The sequence below is a fragment of the Nanorana parkeri genome, unplaced genomic scaffold, assembly GCF_000935625.1.
Source record: "Nanorana parkeri isolate BGI_ZX_2015 unplaced genomic scaffold, ASM93562v1 scaffold270, whole genome shotgun sequence".
In the NCBI taxonomy this organism is placed as follows: Eukaryota; Metazoa; Chordata; class Amphibia; order Anura; family Dicroglossidae; genus Nanorana; species Nanorana parkeri.
The window spans coordinates 443,788-459,364 of NW_017306538.1; the positions used below are offsets into that span (position 1 = coordinate 443,788).

General features: G+C 39.2%; 1 protein-coding gene across 1 annotated transcript; it reads right to left on the minus strand.

Moving 5' to 3' along the window:
• Nucleotides 1-203: 203 nt before the first annotated feature.
• Nucleotides 204-804, minus strand: LOC108787576 (platelet glycoprotein IX-like). Its single transcript, XM_018557170.1, has one exon. The coding sequence runs from the start codon at nucleotides 802-804 to the stop codon at nucleotides 205-207; it is 600 nt and encodes a 199-aa protein (XP_018412672.1). The 3' UTR covers nucleotide 204.
• Between the last annotated feature and the right edge of the window lie 14,773 nt (nucleotides 805-15,577).

Genomic DNA, 15,577 nt, shown 5'->3' on the forward strand with positions numbered 1-15,577 from the left:
AATCCAGAACTGATTGTTGGCTCCTCACACAGCACTCACTTCAAATATTCCTAAATAGAGCTCTAGTCATTTAAGTTTTTTTTTATTATTGAGTGGGCACATATACATATTATTTTGTAATTTTATAGTTGTGCTAGGGACAATATGATTTATCAGTGAGATTTAATGTACTGCAGTTGGTTTAGATTAGATGTGATGCATGTCCTATTTAGATTTGGAGGTTTCTTTGGTGGATGTATTTTGGAGTGAGCGAGGTGAGACCGCCACACGACAAGATAGTTTCCTGGCCATCCGTGCTATATAGGACATGAAGATCAGGACCACCACAGCAAGTGCATTCATGTACAAGTCCCTTACAAAAAATCTTTTGCATTTGATTGGCCATGGCTTTCCACACCTGGGCATTTCATTCCCTGTCAGATTTTGAAAAGCCTTCATAGATGCAGATTGCGGAGTTGCACACTGCACATTTGCATGGTTTCTCTGCACAGGTTGGGAATCAAGCCATGCTTTCAGGTAAAGGATGTTGCAGTCACAATTCCAAGGGTTACCAGAGATATCAACTTCCTGGAGGCTGACCAGGTGATCCAAGGCTCCTGGGGGAACAGTGGTCATTAGATTGTTTTGCAAATAAAGCTTTACTGTGGTAATTGGGAGATCTGGCACAGTTTTGAGATGCCTCGAATTGCAGTTGACTATTAGTCCATGGGTCTCAATTGCACTACAGCTGCAAGAGGTGGGGCATAAATCAGTACTACTTTCACCATCATGAATCAAAACAAGTAGGATGAGAAACCACGACATTTTGCTCCAGAATGCCTGTAAGACATTAAAAAGTATATAGTTTTATCATACATCATTATTATATTATTATTATTTTTTTTAACCAGTTTTATTACGTTTTCAAGTATAAACAAACAATCAGTAGCTCATAATTAGAGTCATATGGGAATACAATGTGTAATCGTCATTTCTCATTGGATCAAAAAGGAAGATAGAGTGCAAAACAGTAGTGTAGTTGCACTAGATGGGCAAGATGTGTAATGGAAGGAGAGTCAGACGTTTCCCAATTTCTAACAATAAGGAGACAAGCTGGTAGGAGAACGTGAGTGATTACAGTTCTACAACGGGGTGAGAAATGCTCAATTCCCCAATTTAGTAATGCTAGTTCAGGGACAGCAAGTAAATGGAAGGGTTCTCCGGAGGGAGAATCAGTAATTTACTTTTTTAGGACCTGCGGCGTCCCCTATCGGGACATTCCACAGTCTGCGGGTAATGGGTCTGTAACTGTATGAAACATGTAACAGAAGGTAGAGCAGGTCGCAAAACACGTTTAAATGTGTGGACCAATCAAGTTACTGCCAGACCGTATGTAGATAAACTATAAATTCATTTATTTAAACATAAGTTATTTTAACAATAAACAGTACTGTACCACATCCCTGCACCAAAATATAAAAAAACCTATTTGGCAACTTAGGTTAAAACACACCTATGCATTCATACACTCCTGTTTGGATAACCTTTGAACCCACCTTTTGGGTGGGACAGGTTTCACTCTGTTGGAGCTAATGTCGCTAATGAGTCTAAAGACCGCCTCCCAAAACTCTTGGAGGAGAGGACAGTGCCAAAAAGTGTGTAGGAGATTGCCCACTGTGCCACACTCTCTCCAGTACAGAGCAGAATGCTCCTTGTAGTATGTAGCTAGTGTATAGGGAGTTAGGTACCACCTTAGCGTATTCTTCAGGGTCAATTCCCAGAGAGTTACGCACTTGGTTGCCAGGAGGGTCTTTTAAGAGCAATAGTCCACTGGGCCAGAGAGTAATGAGAATGTAGGTCTGCGTCCCACTTTTGAAATGGAAGAGATTTAGTAAAGAAGAATGTATCCTCTAATGTCCCATAGACTAGGGATATACCTATTTATTATTGTATTTTAATACACTTTATTATTATGATTACAATAAATCTATTTACTTGTTGCTTATGCTGAAACATGTAAACAATAAACATAAATATATTAAAGAGACATTAAAAAAATGTAAGACAAAAACTACATAAATCTAATAAAGTGGTTTGTGCTCTCTAACCTTTGGTCCTGCCACCTCCTTTTCAAGGCAGCCTGTCAGATCAAGCTAGAAGATACTGGTCTGGGTCTCCTCTTATGCATTTCTACAGATAATCCATTTTCTTGGATTCACAAAGACAGTGGCTTCCAGGACTGATCCTTGTTGCCTTCCTCTGCTGTAATATGGCAGGTATGGTATTGTGTTATTTTTAAATTTAACTGGTCCCCCCTGGAAACTGTGTCTCAGGAAGTAAGTGTCACCTGCTCTTGCTGATGCTAGTCCATTTGATCACAGGATGCAGGTGGTCTGCAGGATTGGGGTTGCATCCAAGGTGTTTATTTACTAACATTTTTTTACTAGATTTTAAAGTAGCATATGTCCTACCAAAAATCAGCCAAAAATGCCTTATACTAAAGTTATAGTAGGTACTTTATTTTTCACTTTCTAATTTTGGGGAGAGGCATGCAGATTGTTAAAATATAGCATAACAACAATATCTCTGTCACTAATGGATGTATATAAGTACTTGACAGTCTGATTTTAAAGAAAAAGAAAGCATAGGAACTGTGTCCACCTACTGACCCAAAACGTCAGGCTCCTGGAGTCCTCATGCTCCTCATAGAGTAGGACTGAGCATCTTCCTAATTGGCATCTATTGAGCTAAAAAAAAGAAGCTTCACTACCAGCCTACTGATTTGGCAGTAGAGGTAGGAGGGCAAGAGTGGGGCCATCCCACTCTCAGGCCACTCAGATAAACAGTCCTTTCTGTATAGATACATACCTTAAGCATATCATTTCGAACAAGAAGACATTTTCTAGCCAATACACACATCACAATGATGATTCCACTGGTGCAATTGGTAATAGAAGCAAACATTACTAAAGGGCTGGGCCCTTACTAGGTCATGGATCAAATTCCGTCACCTCGGCTGCTCCTATTGCTTCACCATTGATCTGGAAGTGGCCTGCAAAACTGAATTTTCAGGAACATGGTTCCCTAGAGCTCTAGTTGTACCTAAAGTGTATCTAAAACCAAGAACACAAATGTTATATATTGCAACCTACCAGTCCTTAGATGTAGTACCTGCATCAGCTTTCCTTTTTTGGGGCTTTTTTACTTTATTTTTACCAGGTGATCCTGCCAGTAACACACTTCTTGTCCTAGGGTGACAATGCTCACCCACTGTACGTTATCTATGCAGAATCAGCATGGTCACCCTAGAACAGAAAATGTGTTAGGGCTACACCTCTCCCTCTCCTCTTCTCCAAAACATAGAGAGAAAATGTTTCAAAGTCCACAGAAAGAACAGGGTTGGGCATATAACATTGTTTACCAGTAACAGGACAGCAGAGAGTACCGGAGCTCACTGGATTTCTGGCAGGATCAGCTTATCAAACATATACAACAAAACGATTTTTATAGTATATTTAACAGACCAGGGAGGGATGGAAATAAGGAAAGTTCATTGTTAGAGATCGCATACACTTTAAATCGCTGCTAAACCTGTTGCTACATCACTATGTTCTGCAATGGACCAAGCGTTATTTTTAATTAAAATTTAAAAAGTGTGCCTATCTTGTTCTTGTTCATTTCTTCAGTGTATCAAGTTCTTTCTTAACCTGTGGCTGATGCTTGAGAAGGAGGATCATAACTCAAGAGCCTGTGATGCTGATATTCACAAATAATGTAATGTCTCTAGTACACTATCATAGCACATTTATCAGAGAAGCCTTAGTTCAGCACTGGGTTCTGCAGCTTCTTTCACCGGTTCCATATTTCCTTGTACTTCCTGACACATCATTCCAATTGCCGTTCTCCTGTGCAGTGAATTATCCTCAATACATTAGTTTCCAAACACCTTGCAGCTAAACATTATTGCTATAGATTATATTTTAGTTGCTGAGTCGTATCTTGCATTAATTCATTTTCAACTTCAGTATCAATTTTTCATCCGAGAGACCTAATTTATCCGCCTGCCCATATAGTTTATCTCCGCAAGCCAACACTTCTGCTGCAGCAATGAAACTGCCTGCAAATTGGAAAAAATATATATTTTATTTCCTTTAACTGCCAGCCCCTTGCCATTAGACTTGTCTTTGTATTACTGAGACTATAGGAGAGCGGAAGATATGTTAGGTAGTAGAGACAACATCTTGATAAGGTGACCTTGGACTGAACTGAGCATGATGAATTCCTACTTAATAACGGCCATCATTTCACAATGATTTCTTTTCCAATAATTTTTTTTCTCTTTGCGAATGTAACTCATTATTAGTAAAGATTATAATAATTCTACCTAGATGATGCAAATTATAATTTTTCTGATCAAAGAACATCTACCATTATACAGCAGCCAGAATAAAAGCATTTAGTAGTTGCCATGGCAAACACCATTACACTAAACTGCACAAAGCCATGCAGAATTACTAGGTCATGTAGATGACTATGGGGAGGAAGACAGCATTCATATAGAAGAGAGGGACAGAAGGAAAGTGACACATTGAGAGATAGATAGATAGATAGATAGATAGATAGATAGATAGATAGATAGATAATGATTTCCTTGTCTTTCACTTTAATTTATTAAAGGTTGAGCATTATGGGGACTAGTGTTTGGGCCAATAACTGCCTAATAAGAACACAATACACACATATTTGGAACCTTGATGACTCTGTAAATATGAATTCTTTATGAAATGTCAAAAAAGTGACTGTATACCCAATATCAACAAATTAGATGTTACCTGATCATTTTATAGAGTGCTTTAAAAAAAGGAAAAAATACTCATCGGTTGACGTGGGCAATACAGCCATTTTTCTTTCCTCTAGTTTTCTGCTTAATTTAAATCCATTATCTCTAAAAAAATAATAATTTGTTTCTCCTCATTAATAATTTTTTTCAACTAAACCACATAATCTGTAGGTGGTATTTTCTATTTAAAGAAATTAGATTTTATAGATATTCTAAATGGAACTCACATTGTCAAGGCCCGAACACTGTAGTACATAATGCATATAGTGTGGAACAGTTATATTTATTTCTGCATACCCGGCTGTATATTATACATTAAAAAATGTAATATACAGCCAGGTATGCAGAAATAAATATAACTGTTCCACACTATATGCAATGCATTATGCACTACAGTGTTCTGGTCTGAACATGTGCTCTGCCTCATCCATGATTTGCCTCATCCAAATAGAATAGCAAGCAGTAGTGATTTTTTTTTTTATAAACCAATTAGGTTTAAAAAAAAAAAAAAAATCACTACTGCTTGCTATTCTATCTAACTAAGCCTTGTATCCCCATATGGTGGAAAATGGATGAGGCTGAGCACATGTCAAGGCCCGAACACTGTAGTGCATAATGCATACATATAGTGTGGAACAGTTATATTTATTTCTGCATACCTGGCTGTATATTACATTTTTTAATGTATAATATACAGCCAGGTATGCAGAATTAGATATAACTGTGCCACACTACAGTGTTCTGGAGTCTGGACATGTGCTGCTCGTCTATTTTCCCCACTATGGGGATACAAGCCTTAGTTAGCAATGGCATGATCTAAATATTCATTTCATTTAATTTAATTATTCAATGTCTTTTATTTACATTATAAACTTTATAATATATAAAAAAAAGACATTGAATAATGAAATGAATATTTAGATCATGCCATTGCTAACTAAGGCTTGTATCCCCATGATGGGGAAAATAGATGAGCATATGTCCAGAGACTCCAGAACAGTGTATTATTGTATAGTGTTGTACAGATATATATATCCAATTCTGTATACCTGGCACATTTAAACAAATACAAAATATATTGATATACAGGTCCAGGAATGTCAATGTTATATTAATACAGCATGGTCAAAGATAAATTAATCTTTATTTGATATATATATTATAAATCACTCAGCAATGGAAAAACATTTTATTTTATTCATGCTGTATTCACTCAGCTACGATTCCCTGGCTGGAATCCATACTTTTGCACCTGCAAGTTAGTTATGTGAATGAGGCCTAAATGTAAGTTTAAGATGATTTTTTTTACTTTTGGGAAAGCTTGGTGGAGTTATAATTGGAACAAAAGCAGAGGTTTTGCCTGTGATATTGCAACTTGCAGGTGCAAAAAAAAAGGATTCCAGCCAGGGAATCATAGCTGAGTGAATACAGCATGAATAAATATAAAATAATTGTTTTTTCCATTGCTTAATCAATATTATATAAAATAAAGATTAATTTATCTTTGACCATGCTGTATTAATATAACATGGGCCGGCTGTTAGTTGTGTGAATGAGGTCTTAAGCTAAATTAAGGTTTTTTCACTTTTCTACACAATTCCATCTGCTTCCATCCTATCCATACGCCATCTTGTGGCCTTTTTTCAAATGGCACGTTGAGATTTTACTAACTTTTGTTGAGTACAACTTTGTGACAATTTAAGCAAAGTAAACTTATTTTTTGACAGTCATGTTGTCTTTTGAGTTAGGCTCCTTAATGCCTAGCAGCTGAAAAAGTAACTGTACTTGTACCAATAATACAAGTACTTGGTATCTGTGCATCCCTAATGGAGCGCATTTATGGAGGGCTACCAATAATGGAGCGCATTTATGGGGGGCTACCAATAGTTCCTTCTGAAAATACTAGGTATTGGCTGTCTTTAGCATTGATATATTGGTACCGCTGTCACCAAGAGAGAAAGTGATCAGAATTCCAAAAATGTACAGCTGTCACACCAACAAGAGGTAAGAGTAAATCTTTCAATAGGGAATTCTCCTTACATTTGGCCCCATTCACACCAGGGCGGAAGTGTTTCAGCGCGGTTTTGGGGTGCTTTTAATTGCCTGGGATGCCCCTTTAAAATCCATACCAGACCACTGTCAAGGATAAGGGTTTGTTGTTGATCTTTGCACGTGGACAGACACCATAGGACACAGAAAACACAGCAGTCAGCGCTGGATCAGAGACCAGCACCAGCGCTGTAGGGACTCCTGAAAACTACTGGAAAGAAGAATATGATCGGATCAGGAAGGGTAGAAATAGAGCATTGTGTAGAAATGGGGTTAGATGGAGGCTTTACCGTTTCTGGCATAGTTTTTTGTCTTTATTAAATATTTACCATAATAAATGTTAGGGTTCAATACAATATATTGGCTTGGCAGTGAGCTAGGGCATAAGGAAATTCTGATAACATATGAAAAAAATTAGGGTTTAGGTTATGCTATCAGAATTCACACTTAAACACACATTTTAAATCATTTTTAATCTTCCATCCTGTGTTCCTACCTTTTATTCTATACTGGTGAAGCAAACTAGCCATGAACACTTTTGCAGCAGCACTGCTATTTTATCATCCTGCAAATCCTCTTCCTAGGCTGTCATCTTTGTAACACACACTTGAAGTCAGTATACAGTCAGAACTCTGATCTGTGTCTGCGTCTGATCTGTGATTCATAAAGTACGGAGGACATTAGTTCAGAATATATCTGTTTTTGAGAGTGAGTTTAACATTTATATAAAGCCAATATTTATTTTATTTGGATAGAGAATGATTATGATTATTTTGGATTATAACACCTGCCAGATTTTTGTTTCCTTTTAGGTTGTCTATCTCTCATAGAGAGGGTGAATCTCCCCAGCAGGAACACAGAAAATAAAATCATGACAGAGGTTCTAACCCTTTCACATTCTATTCAAAACTAATCCAAATGTTTAAACTTTACATATATTTTGACATACCACCCAACTTTCCAAGATGAGAAGAGGAACACCTTTTATCACAATGTTTTTAGGCACATCCCTTGCCATTACTTTTCCCCATTACTTTTCCTTTATACTGGCTTTTTAAAATAGAAAACAAGATATTTAAAGGAGTTCTAAAGTCCCAGCATACACTATCTTGGTATGACATCAGCATTGCAATAGGAATACATACTATAATTGTTTTTGATAATGCAGTCAAAGCTTACTTGAAAAAATCCCTTTTATGTAGTGAGTACTGCCTTCGGTCTGCCCATCACTTTCAAGAACTTCCTAGATTCCCAGTGTGCTTTGTATCTCTTTCCCTGCTGCTTGATGTAATGCAATCTCGATTTCTCAAGACTACATATCCCATCATGCATTGCTTCCTGCAAGCAATTAAAGGGTTACATTCTTCAGACGTTGAGTTGTAGTTCAGAAGGCAGGCTCTGTGAGAGTTGTGACACAAGTGCATTGAGGAAGTACAATGTTCATCCTATGGGCGTCTTCAGTAAGTAAGTTTACACACTTCTAGACCAATATGGTTATTAGGCGTGGGATAAAACTTATAGAGATTTAATATAGAAATACAGAAATTTATAGAAATAAACTAATTTTTATTTTTAAGTTTTGACTTTTGACCATAGATACCCTTAAGATAAAATAAAGGATCTATTGTAGAATAACACTTTTGGTAGTTAAATAGAACCTCAACCTTATCATAGGTATCTGTACATCAGACCAACAGAGGGACAACTGAGGAGGAAAGAGGGACAAAGGGACCTGGTTCCAAATAAGTGACAGCTGAGAGCTATGCTTTAATAATGGCAACCTTAATGTGATATTAAAGCCAGATTTTTTTTTAATTTCTCCTTTAAGGAGACCCTCCTTTGCTGGAGGATGTTGCTTTTTTTTTGTAGTAAAAGTACCTCAATCCTCATTTTTGAGTGGGTCCCCGCCATGCTCTTCCCCCCGCCCCTGCACAGGTGCCACCATAGTTCTAATGGTGGCACCCGTGCACGCTTGTGCCCGCAGCGGCTGTGTGCGTCCATAGACACACACAGCCCTGTGGCAGGCCACGCCCCTTCCCACTTTGATTAATGGCAGAAGGAGCCTATGGCTCCTCTGCCATCAGTATCCTCCCCCACAAACCGGAAGTTCGGGGTACGGAGGAGCGCTTCGGGACCGGCGGCGGGGACGACCGCAGCTGTCAGGTAAGTGTGGGGGAGACTGGGGGGACTGTGGGAGAAAAAAGGTACTGGGCTGTTTTTACCCTAATGCAGTGAATGCATTAAGGTAAAAAACACCCAGACCTTAATACTACTTTAAGTGGTGTCCCTAGCCTTTTTGCCACCTGAAGCGGCCGTTGGGTGGAAAGGGAGTGGTCAGCAGTGGAAGCTGTGTGATGCTGCCTTTTGAAGCCTCTGCATCTCCCCTGGCTTCTGGCATCCTGGGGTGCTCTGCCAGGTGTCCCGCCAGCTCCTTGCAACCAGTGGCATCGCTGGTTGCCAGGAGCTGGGCGGGACGCAGGCCAGAGCTTACCAGGTTGCTAAGAGCTGGGTAGGGTCATGTATATGGCCCTTAAGGAATGGCAGTCACACTGCAAACGTTGTGCAATTCGATCTGTTATACAACCCCCTTATGTGATCCAAAGAGATGCTGCTTGAGGCAAGAGCCTCAGGCTGCCCCATTAAAGGGATGAACCTGGCAACCTATATATTACAGTATATATAAGGAACTTTTTTTAAATTTAAACAAACTGGCAAGGTACCTCATTCATCTAAAAATAGCAGATGCTCAGTGAATATCCGCATATATTTTTCTTTTTTCCAGCATGACAATAATAATTAGAAATTATCTGGTTATGATACTAATCTGTTTGCAAACATTCACTTTCTGTCAGATGTGTGACTCTCAGAAGCCACACGTTAATAGCCCTGGTAATGGACTTTTCAGCTATAAAAAGTGGAAAATTAGGAGTGAAATCTGAAGATTGTATGATTTGCATCACATCTCACCAGTTCCCTTCTAATTAAAAAATCCAGCTGTAGCAAAAGACTGAAACTTTCTAAGTTGAAGCTAATTGTCTGCGGGTGAAATATGGCTCAAAAAATTACATTTGTCAACTTCATTAAGAACAATTATTGAGTCATAATTAAAATATAATGCCCCTTTTCCCGATTAGATCATTCTTTGCCATGATGAAAAGCTATCTGATGTAACCACTAGAATAAAAGTTGATCTAATATAAACAGACATCTTTAATGTGGTTTATTGACAGTTTAATGCTGAACTCCAGGCAAATATAAAAGACACAAATTAATGCAGCTCTGTATTCATAATTGAATCATAAATCTTTTTTTTTTTAAATTCAAGCAATGTCAGTACCTGATTTTGACTTTGAACTTGATATTCTTTTCTTGCAATCCCCTATATAGCAGTGCTCAGACTGGTGGAAGTTAGGGCAGGACTGGGAGCTAATGAAATGTGCTACATGCAATGTGCTGACAGGAAACATGCTGATAGGAGAGAACAGAGTGAACAAAGAGATGACCTCATCAGGCTTCTGCTGCTTTTTCACTGTCCAATCACGCTGTGGGTGGAGAGAGGACACCAGTGCACCCCTTTTACTGTCTATAACTGTAACAATCTACCTGACTGTGCTGTGTGGCAGGGCTGTAGATATGTTAGAATTGGATGGACATAACTACAAATCATTTGGCAAGTAAAATAACTATTACTACAACATTTTCTTTTCATCAGTGCATTTAGCTGAAGTTCAGCTTAAATAAATAATTTACTAAGACAAGGGTAGGCAACTTCCGCAATCCAGATGTGGTGAAACTACAAATCCCATCATGTCTATGCTTCTGGGAGATATGGCTGTGGTTGTTAGTCTTGCAGTGCCTTACGGTACTTGTAGTTCCACAACAGCTGGAGTGTCGAGCTTGCCTACCCCTGTACTAAGATCTACAGCAGACCCATAGAGAGTGTGTCCTACAAAGCCAGAATATAGTCTCAAAGCCAGTACATATCTTTCAAGAAAACCTACCCTTGCTAGCGAAATATGCCTCCCTAAATAGATAATATGCCCGTGTAGAGTGTAACTCAGGATTTCTGTAATTGTTGCCTTCTAATCCTGGCCATGCCTTTAAGGGTTTGTGTCAAGCTAGTTGTGACTGGTGTTGGCATCATTGCAGTACCCTGCCTTACATCGTTGGCTGGTGTTATCATAACCATCAGTCCCTCCAACATAAGGCAAAAACCCATAGCCCCAGCAACCCTAGATGTAACACATTGTGGACCGGCCAGTTTGAGTGGTGCCAATACATATGCAGTTTACTGATTATGTTTTGCAAAATGGAGCAGTTATGCTTGTACAATTGGTTATTCTGTAATTTCATTGAAATTTGGTCAATCAGGTATAGGTGTAAATTTTTACATTTGTTTAATACAAGCTTGAAAGGTAAGTTAAATCAATTAGCAACTGTTCGGGAATTATAACATGTATGGTCTGCATAACACTCTACCCTAAGCCAGATTTTCATGCTAACCCTGTAGTCTGAAGCATACACTTACCCTAGACCAGTGTTCCTCAACCTATTATCAGTCACGGCAGCCTTTAAAAGTGTGCAAAATCTCGAGGGACCCCAGTCTGAAATGTAATAGATTTTAAAGGGAGACCCTACACAAAAACAAACAAAAGCAAAAAAGTGGGGATCCCCCTTCGCATCAAAGTCCCCCCTTAAAATCAGGAGCCTCCCTTTCACATCATAGTGCCCCCTGCACATCGCAGTCCTCAGTCCCCCCCTTTACATCAGCATGGCAGACGGTGGGAAGCAGAGCAGGCTTGGACAGAGGCGAACATCCATCATTTTCTGAATAGATCCCAACCTCCCTGTATTATTTTGTACCATGTTTCTGGCAGCCAGCCCTTCTGCACCATGGTGAGGATTAGTGTTGCTGTGTGAAAATTTTGAGGCACACCTGAGAAAGCTAATAAGCACCCCAGGGTGCCAAGGCTCTCAGGATGAGAAAGACTGCCTAGACCACTCCCAGCTGTCCCATTTAAAATAGCCCTAACCTTATCCTTTAACCCTAATACTTACATTAACATGCATCATGTGTCATTGCATGAGCACAGGGAGCAGGGAAATATATGGTAAGGTGTATGGGTCAGGGAGGTCACTATTATCTCCTTAATATCATGTCATACTTACTCAAAGCATGTTCCCTCTGCCATTCAAAGCGCATATTCCAGTGAAGAGCGGTATCGGTGTGTGAATATATTTAATATTCAATCATGTAAGAAGCAAATTCCTGTTTACTTTGAATCCTCAATCATGTGCAGAAGCTTTTCACATGATTGGAATTGTAGTAGATCAGCCCAACTCTTTACATGGCCCCAATAAGGAATTTCTAAGGACTCAAATGCTAGGAGGACCATTTAAATAGTCCACTCACATACACACTTAGGGGTATATTTATAAAGCAATAAATATGACATTCACCAAACATTCACAGCAAGTAATCCCTGAAATTACAGGGATTGATTCACCTGTTTGGTAAATGTCACTGTTACTGCTTTATTAATATGTATGTCTCTTGCCCTTTCCCCATCTTGTCAACTATAAGATGCGGAAAGGGCAACTATAGGAGCTTGTCAACTTGTCAACTATAGGAGCTTCAGTGCAACCTGATAGAAGACTCTAATAATCTACATACAATAATATTTTTATACATGCTATATTGTAGAGCTCAAAACTTAAGTCTCCAATAACGGTTTAGAAAACAATGACATAACTGCATATGACCTATGGTCCATATTACAAAGTAGTCCCAGATTCTTAAATTATGCTTGAAACCATACATAAAATTGCTAATTGACGCAGGAAGCGTTTGTAATACACTTGAACATGGTGAACATGTTAATACCTTTTATAGGATTAAAGAAAAAATAAGATAGATGCGTAGTGAAAATTATTGAGCATTAAAGGCAAGCTAACAATTTGGCTCCCATTCATGTCAGATATGTAAATCCCTTTAATTCACACAGTAGGACATAGACAGCAAGTCATGGAATTACAGTTCTATTACCTATCCTGTAGCCTGGGTCTGGTGCTCCGAACCTTTGTCCAATGTGATTTTTCTTAAACTCAGTAAAGCTGCAACTTGTGCTCAACTGTGCAAAACTAACCCAATGTTCCATACTTATCTCACACTCCATGGAGGCAGGAAGGAAATGATTTGTAAGTTACTTATCTGAATACCCTTCTTTCATTTGCCACAGGCTGATAATACTCAATTTTACACATTAAACTGACAGCAATGTACTGCAGGGTGACCTTTGGATTTAATATATTTTTAGCAACCTCATTCAGTCCTAACGCCACAACCATATCTGTCTTCTACACTTGCTTCTCTGGATGTCACCGTCTAATTTTTCATTCGAAAGTTAAAGTAACAAGAAACAACACTACAGACTATGAAAGGACTGTAGTACCTATATGCAGAAATTCAAAATACTATCACGGCCTAAAATAAAAGTATTTCCAATGCCGACAGTTACATCATAGAGCAATATTTGATCTCTAATTATCCCCCCACCCCTCCCCTCAACAGTATCCAATGTTCTAAAACAAACTGAAAAAATGTTTAAAAAAAGGAAATTCGTTTTCTTAGTAAAACGGAGTATTATTCGGGTAAAAAAATATCCTGGTTAAGCCTTGCATCTTCCTGTGCCCAGCTGAACTTCTGGTTAGCTCACTGGACAATAAATCAGCATTATCACCAAAGCAGAATTATCACTGAATCACATAGGCGCACGCAGCCATATATAATGCATACATACATACAAAGACCTGATGCATCCCGGATTCCCATTTCTTCAACTGCCCCTTACCTCTTCCAGCAGGGGTGCAGTATTGAAGCAGGGAGCCTGGCAGGTGTGACCACCCGCCCGGCTTCTTGATTGGATGGGAATACTGGGTAGCTGCAGCCACGCTCCGTTGCAGCTTCCCAGGCACCAAACATTGTGGTTATTATGTGAAGGATGTAAGTGGCAAATACTGCTGCACTCTGTAATGTTGAGTCAGTCACAGAGAGATCTTTGCGACCTCTCCACCAGCTTAGTGACTAACAACACTGCGCCCGCTGTTGCAGTTTCGGTGTTTCACTGGTTAGGGTTGCCACCTTTTCTAGAAGTGAAACCTGAACACTAGCTCTGCGTGGAAAATTTTATTATGAAGCATAGAGCAGGAGAGAGTTAGGAGAGACAGCCAGGAGAGAGAGCGAGGAGAGACAGCCAGGAGAGAGAGCAAGGAGAGACAACCAGGGGAGAGAGCGGAGAGAGAACAGGGGAAAGAGAGGAGAGACAGCCAGGAGAGTGCACCCTTCAAGACTTATCTACACTTTGTGTTTCAGACACCTCCTTGCTCCCCGAGTTCTAGCATTCCACCATACAAAACACAAAAAGTCCCCAGCACACCTGCCAGCTATCCTGCATCAAAACAAATTACCCTGTCAACAGTATGCGTTAAAAGCAGAGGTTTTAGTTGCACAAACCTTTGGCCAAAAATATTGGGAAGCCATTTTTGGCATAAGGTTTGTGCAACTAAAACCTCTGCTTTTAATGCATTCTGTTAGACAGGGTAATTTGTTTTGTTGCAGGCTAGCTGGCAGGTGTGCTGGGGAGTTTTCGTGTTTTGTATTGTTGTAAGCCTTCCCATTCCACGTGTGAAAAAGATGTCTCATGCTCCCCTAAATCACTCTTTCACAATCTGAGCCCAATGAATCCTGACATTGTCATATTGGAATATGTCTGTGCCATCAGGGAAGAAAAAATCAATTGATGGAAAAACCGGCTGGACTTCAAACTGCAATAAATCACCTCATACGTCCTCCAGCCTTCCTCCCTCTAGGTAGATGGGGGAATATGGGCAGCTCTACCTAGAGTGAGGACAGGAGGACGGCTGGACACCGTATAAGGTGATTTATTGCAGATTGAAGTCCAGCCGTCCTTCCTCATCTCTCCTAACTGAAACTCCGTCCCTCTGTTTGAGCTTTGTCAGTTTGAAAATGTGCAGAATCCTGAGCTTTGCAGCTAAGATCGAGTGATCCCAATTGCAATGCTTTCCAGGCTTGAATGCAATTATTAAAGAAATGCATATTTTTAATATATTATTATTTATGCATTTCTGAAGGCGAACTTATCCTTTAATAAGTTACAGCAACAGTTTTTTCTTCTTTTGGAAAAAGTTTGAAACCATATGAGTTAAAGCTGACCATTGTAAGCAACCCTGTTAGTGTTCTATGATTTGTCATTTTTTTTATTTTATTCTGTCCATAGTTAAAGGGGGATATTTAACAGTGAAAGTGACTTTGACCAAAAATTCACTGGTGGTGAATCAATCACTGTAAGATCCACTGCAGAATGTCTCTTCTGCCAAAAATCCTTTTTCTACTTTTTCACCTTTTACTTCCACTTTAAACTGAACATTTATGTATATAAATCCATATATCAGACCTAAAAGAGGCACAAATGCAGGGAAAAGAGGGACAGAGATTTAAACAAACAGAAGACCCTGCCTCTAACAGACTTACAATTGTGTTGACCTGCTATGGTGTTGGGTGTACTATAATTGTATTTATATGTATTCCTCTGTAGTTTACACCAAGGGAATTCTTCACTGATCTGTTAGTTCATATAAAGTGATTTACCGGGAGATCAATATATTAGTCCTTTTAGTTGACCTTTTCAT

What these genes read in the sequence shown, in the direction of transcription:
- LOC108787576 (XM_018557170.1), bottom strand. Translation starts at nt 804, where the DNA reads ATGTCGTGGTTTCTCATCCTACTTGTTTTGATTCATGATGGTGAAAGT.